The sequence below is a fragment of the Strigops habroptila genome, chromosome 10 (genome assembly GCF_004027225.2).
Source record: "Strigops habroptila isolate Jane chromosome 10, bStrHab1.2.pri, whole genome shotgun sequence".
Taxonomy (NCBI): Eukaryota; Metazoa; Chordata; class Aves; order Psittaciformes; family Psittacidae; genus Strigops; species Strigops habroptila.
In genome coordinates, this window is record NC_046359.1 from 35,965,116 (window position 1) to 35,971,294 (window position 6,179).

Below are 6,179 nucleotides of genomic sequence, written 5' to 3' on the forward strand. Positions count from 1 at the left end.
CCCATTTAACTGGCATCAAAATCTGGGCTAAGCAAAATTCCATTTAATTTTGTATCCAGACTCCAATGGTGGTCATCAACAGCAAATGCCTGAGGAAGATTGTAGGACTACACTAAAAATGATAATACTTGTCCAATATATCTTACTGGGTTTAACTCTGATATGAGTTAAGAGATGGTATCTTTGTGTTTAATAGATCTTGAAAGATTTCTTTCAGGAATTTGCCTAATTCTTAAATCCATGTAAAAAGCCCACAAGATCCTGTGGGAAGGAGACCCATGGCTTCGTTATATACAGCATGAAGAAATGTGTTCTTTTTGTGGGTTTTCTTTGGACCCACCACCTGGTGGTCTCCCTTGATACTCTGGTTTTTTGGGGTTTGGGATTTTTTTTTTTATATGTTATGAGATACTTTTCAGTGGGTCCTGAAAGCACTGTAAGGCTTTGGTTTATTGCCAGCTTTTCCAAGTTGAAATCACTGAAATAAGGTGTCTCTTGATATGCTATCAAACTTCCATATTGTTCCATTAGGAATTAATCCCATTGCTGAGACTGTTTCTGGTTGTCTAGTTAGAGTAACAAATTCATTCACTTGTTAAATCTTGTTTCTTGTTGCATACATGGGTGCAGAGCATGGCTTTTGCCAAACCTTTAATTATACCAAATGTAAAGCAAGGGAAGAGTTTCTCTGAGTAGAACTAAGCATGCAGTGGAAGTAATCTACTTTTACGTGATGAGCTGGTATGCACAAATAAAGAACTTGATTTGAACAGACACTTCCTTTAGCAGATGTAGGTAAGAATCCTATACAATAGGTTGTTCTAGGTAAGAGATGAAAAGGGAAATGCCAAGTTTCACAATACTGTGTGTAACATATTCTTTGTTTAGTTTTGATAATTGCCAGGAGCAAAAAAAACCCAGTAGGATTCAGTACTTTGAAGTGGAATAATTACCTAAGAGAAGATTTGTATAATAGTAAATTGATATCTTTTCCAGTTTGCTGCTTAGAAGCTAAGGAATATATACAGAAAGAATAGTATTTTATCTTTGGCTACAGCTTTAAAATGAGCAAGTTCTAAATAACATCTGCAGGGCATAGGTATATTCTCCAAAACACCTTGGTTGAGAAGCAATTTAACAGAATTGTGTTTCTGAAGTCAGTGTTCAAAAAGAATTTAAATAGTGGCAGAAATTAAGAACTGCTGAGGTAAGTGTTTGAGTTAACCAAAAGCAGCCAGTGGGAAGCAGACAAATCTTTCAGGTACAGGTCTGAGATGCAACTTGTTTGAAAGTTCTGAAATGAAGTGACACAGGTGGCAAATGAAACCTCAAGCATCAAAATGAGAACGGTGGTCAACATAAGGAGGTATTGCTATTCCCTTTGACAGAAAGAGATTACTGATGAACTTAGAGTACAAAGAAGTGTTTTTTGCTCACCGCTTTGGTGTTCGAATGTGTGAACACAGGCACAAAAATACAACCTTTTATCAACTGATGTTTCTCTCCCCATTTACCTCATATTTTTGAACATGTGTAAGGAAGAAATCTGTCTGCTGTATGCAGGGGCCAACTTCACAGTGCCACCTATTCTAGGACCAGCTTCCAGTAGGCTGATGATAGCAAGGTGCTAAGTGTAATAGGAATTGAGGTTGGTTGTGTGGTTACTCCAGTAAGAGTACAGGAGTCTTTCCAGCTATTGGCTTTTTCCCCTTTTTTTCCCCTTCACTTCTTACTTTTAGCTGCTGTGTGTTTTTAATGTTGCAGGAGTCCAAGAGAAAATGGGGATAATGAACAAAGGAGTGATTTATGGACTCTGGGATTATGAGGCTCAGAATGACGATGAGCTCTCGATGAAAGAGGGAGACTGCATGACAATCCTGCGCCGGGAAGATGAAGATGAAATTGAGTGGTGGTGGGCACGGCTGAATGACAAGGAAGGATATGTTCCCCGCAACCTGCTAGGGGTGAGTCCTTGCTGTTTCCAGTTAAAAAACCCAGCCCACTATGTGGAATTTACACAGCATTATTCTCATGCATCCAGGTTAGGGTCAGTTTCAAAGTCAAGAGGAAGGAGTTGATGTTCTCCATTTATGCATTTAGGGAGTTGAATATCTTGGCAGAGTGGGTTAACACCCTTTGTTAGGTACTTACCACATTATATTAATGGGTGCATAAAAGGAAAACAAGTATCACCACTCTGCTATAAATAGCATGTTCTAATACCAACCTTGTCTCACCATCTTAGAGGAAAAAAAAAAAAGCTTTTATCTGAATATGTGCGTAAGGTTTTGTTGAGCATGTGAATAGAACTGTATTTCCCCTCTTTCAGAAAGTGATACACTGGCACAAAGGGCCTTAAGAACTGGAACTTGTATGAAGAATGAGTCATGAGTCCTTCCCTGTCTGGGTGTATACAGGGCACCTTGTGGTCTGAGATGGTTTCACAAAGAGCTTTAAGACAAACATTGCAAAATTCTATGGTTATCTCTTCTCTAGTGTTGAAAAAGAGCTCACATTGCCAAATAAAGGCAGATCTTTTTCTCCTATGCTCTTTAAGTAATATTTAACCATATGTCAAAGGCCTTAAATGAACACCTTCTGTACTACCTGTTTTATTAAACATAATTGTGTACAAATAATAGATACTTCCAATTATGTTCCCGTATTTCTCCTTATGGTTGAGTTGCTAGAAAACTATAGCAGATGGACACATGTATAAAAATTTCCATAAAGCTTTTTTTCTACATATCCAGTTTCCTTGCTGCTGGAGATAAGAGGTTCTGCCAGCACTAAAGATTAACCACTGTGAATTTTAGCTGATTGATGTATGATGCTTGAAACAGGCTGAACCACCTTCCTCATGCAGATAATCCTTACTCTTAAACTGGTTAAATTTTGCAGAGCAACTGTATCACTGTTTCAGGTCAACGTACTGTACAATGTACTGTAAAATTCTCCCTAACATGGTATTTCTACTCAGGTTTTTTTTTTCCTCTCCAAACATTTCTAAATCAAGAGCAGTAATGAGCCCTGCACAGTAAGGTCAGAAAGGTTAGAGATAGCAGATTCTTTTGTTTGTTTGCTTTTTATTTCCCCTGCTCAAGGTTTGTGTGTTACTTCTTAATAAGCTCACTCAGCCTAAGCACAGGTAGGAGCATCCATAGTTCTGTAATAAAAAGCTTAGACTGGGGAACACAACTCATTCTTCTAAGCACAAGCCAATCTGAACAGAACCTTTGGGGAAAACTATCCAAGCCCAGTATTAACTGTTACACTCATGTCTGTTGAGTCATTCTGGTACTGCTACCGAAGTATTCTGTCGTTATTCTCAAAAGCAATTACTGGACTCCTAATATAGCAGCTGAAATCTAGGCTAAGATGTTCAGCACAGAGGAAAATGTTTGCTAGTTTAATATATTCTTATATTAAGCTGTCTTTTTATCATAACTGCCTTATTCTTTTGCAGTAGGTGCAGTGAATGAAGACAAGGATTAAACTATCTGCATCAGTACTCTGCCCTTCTTAGTGACTCACTAGCTCCCTAAGCTGTATGAGAGCTCTAGAACTGAATGCAAATAAGATAATACTGTCAATATACTGACTTAATATCAGTCATGTGTTATGCTGTTGTATAACTGAAGTCAGACTGACTGACTTCATCTTTGCTAGTGGTGAAATCGTAGCAGGCTGAGACAAACCTTGTGGATGAAGCTGTTGGTTCTTTTCTTAATTGCTAGCTGACTATGAAGAAGAAAGGCCGAGTTTGGTTGAAGGGAGAAGAGGGCATCTTTAAGGATGCTGAAGAAAACCCAGGATGCAATGTAGACATGCACTGCTGTTTAGAGCATGGCAGATTCATCTTTCTTGATTTTATGAAGTGTATCCTTCTGTTTTTGTATGCCAGTAGCTGTGCTTTTCAGAGCAGTAGTTAATCTCAAAGCCCTTTGCAACTGGGAGCCAAGAGCTTCCCAAGCATCGCAGCACTGCTGTGTTGAACTGTGTCCCCTCAGTTGTCACCCTGTGGCCAAGGCAGTCTCTGTACTGCTGTGTGCACAGCCAGAAGGAGTAAATAGCACATAGCTCAAGGGCTGCAGGGTGGCATCTTGATTGTTGGGCAGCTAAATGAATTTAACTGGCCACCCACTATGCATCAACTAAAGCACAGCTCCTACTGTTCTATGGTCCTTATGCAGGCAGGTGTTTCCAGCTTGCCCAAAGCTATAGATATGTAAAGGCTGATGGGCATTGAGTTAAAGGAAGCAAAACAGGTTTTAACACCTCTCGTTCCACTTATAAAACAGGGAAAAAATCTTGTAGTTCAGTGAACACAAGTGTCTCTTGACTTACAAAGCCATATGCTTTTCCTAGCCCACCCATCTGGGTAGAGCTGAAGGTACTGAATTGTGTGGTGTTCCATACCTTCTTTTTGTACTGGCACAGCTTAGTCTTTTTTAAGCTTGCCTAAAATGCTAGATTTGTATTTGTTAGAGCTCTGGGTGTTTTTTATAACCATGCTTTTTCTGTTAGAGATTACATTAGAATTGTAGCACCAGCACTGTTTTTCTTTCCCTTTTTTATTATTAAAAGTAAGTAACCTTTTAAAGCACTAAAATGGTAACTCTCATTTCTGTTTTACCCTCAGCTGTATCCAAGGATTAAACCTAGACAAAGAAGCTTGGCATGAACTAGTACGGAAGCCAGATTCTTGAAGTACTAATCATGGATGACTTACGAAAAAAAAATCATTTTGTGTTAGTTCCAATATCATGAGACTTATTTCAATGACAGTGTAATTTGAAAGCTATGAAGAATGTGCTTTGAAAACAAATGAAGGATTGATGCATTAGCAAATGGATGAGGGCATTCTACAAGATGAAATAATGCATACAAGCAAATGACATTCTGCTGCCTTTGGTCTAAGCAAGCCATTATGTTCAAGTACCCACTCTGATTTCCTCAAACACGGCAGGAAAGATTTTCACGTTTTTCTTCTTTAAATACAAGGAAGGACCTTTTCAATTTACCATTGAAGGAATCATCATGAAATGGACAAGTTGGCTTTGTCCAAATTTATCCTGCAGCTTTTTCCAGATGGGAGAAATTAAAGTAAGTATGTGCACAGCACCCAAATGCTTATTGCTGGAAGCAGAACGTTAAAGCAGCTAAACCCAAGTGTGACTGAACAGTGAGAGCCACGTGACCAATCCATTAAGCAATAACTTTTAAAAATACTGTAGCATCTTAGGAATTCCATGTATTCAAAATATTATGTGCTGTAACAGACAATGTAGTTTTAGATTCCTCTTTTTACAGAGAGCCTCATGTATTTATTGTATTTTGTACTTTGAAAACTAAGTGTAGAAACTTTCTGTAGTCCTTGATAACTTGTTTTTACTTGACTGTGATACCATTAAACTTTTGTCTCCTTAAGCTTTAATTCCAGGTATTTTAGTGTCAAGTTTTTATTAGACCATCTGAAACTGTTACCCATAAGACGTGCTGCTGTTCTACATCAAACTAACATTCACCTACTTTCTGTATTAAAATGAACCCCTCCTCCCCCATTTGTTAAGACAGTCTTTCTGCATTTAAAATTAAGCTGAATCTGTTAGTTGCATATAACCTTTGTTAATCCTAAAAGCTTAAGGGACAGACTTAAAAAACCTTGGTACAAGTTTTTTCCAAATAAAGCCTTTCCCATGGAACTATCCTTTATCTATAATCATTTGATAATAAACACTATTTAACAGAGGATCAAATATTTCTTTAAGGATATTTATGAAGTACCTCTCACTGCTTCTCCCTTTAGGCTCATGTTTTCCTACTAGGTAAATCCTTTCTGCTTTCTGAAAAGGTGCCTATAAATAAATACAAGAAATGGTTTGTAAGAAGGAGGACACAATTCCTCACAGCCTCATGATAGTAATAGGTCAGGTATGGGGTACATAGTATCAATTACCTTTCTTGGAAACCTTTAGTTTTTCAAGCATTAATATTTTAAAGTATCAGGCTGTCTAACATTCCATTAACTGACACATGTCCAGAGCGTCTGTCAGTGCCTCATCAACTTCAGAATGCTGTTTTATCCCTTGAAAAGGCAAACAAAGCTCTACATCTATCATCTGATCTATAAGAAGAAAAAAGTGTTTATTTTCAGAAGGAAGAGCAGTCTTGCAAGC

General features: G+C 38.0%; 1 protein-coding gene across 3 annotated transcripts in view; it reads left to right on the forward strand.

The window, feature by feature from the left end:
- The window catches only part of TP53BP2 (tumor protein p53 binding protein 2), a 48,363-nt gene extending 42,658 nt beyond the window's left edge, over positions 1 to 5,705 (forward strand). For all 3 annotated transcript variants that reach the window (XM_030499782.1, XM_030499783.1, XM_030499784.1), the window contains exons 17-18: positions 1,765 to 1,964; positions 4,643 to 5,705. In XM_030499782.1, coding sequence (XP_030355642.1) covers positions 1,765 to 1,964; positions 4,643 to 4,684 — 242 coding nt within the window. In that variant the 3' untranslated portion in view covers positions 4,685 to 5,705. The remainder of the gene's footprint in view (positions 1 to 1,764; positions 1,965 to 4,642) is intronic.
- Positions 5,706 to 6,179: the final 474 nt, after the last annotated feature.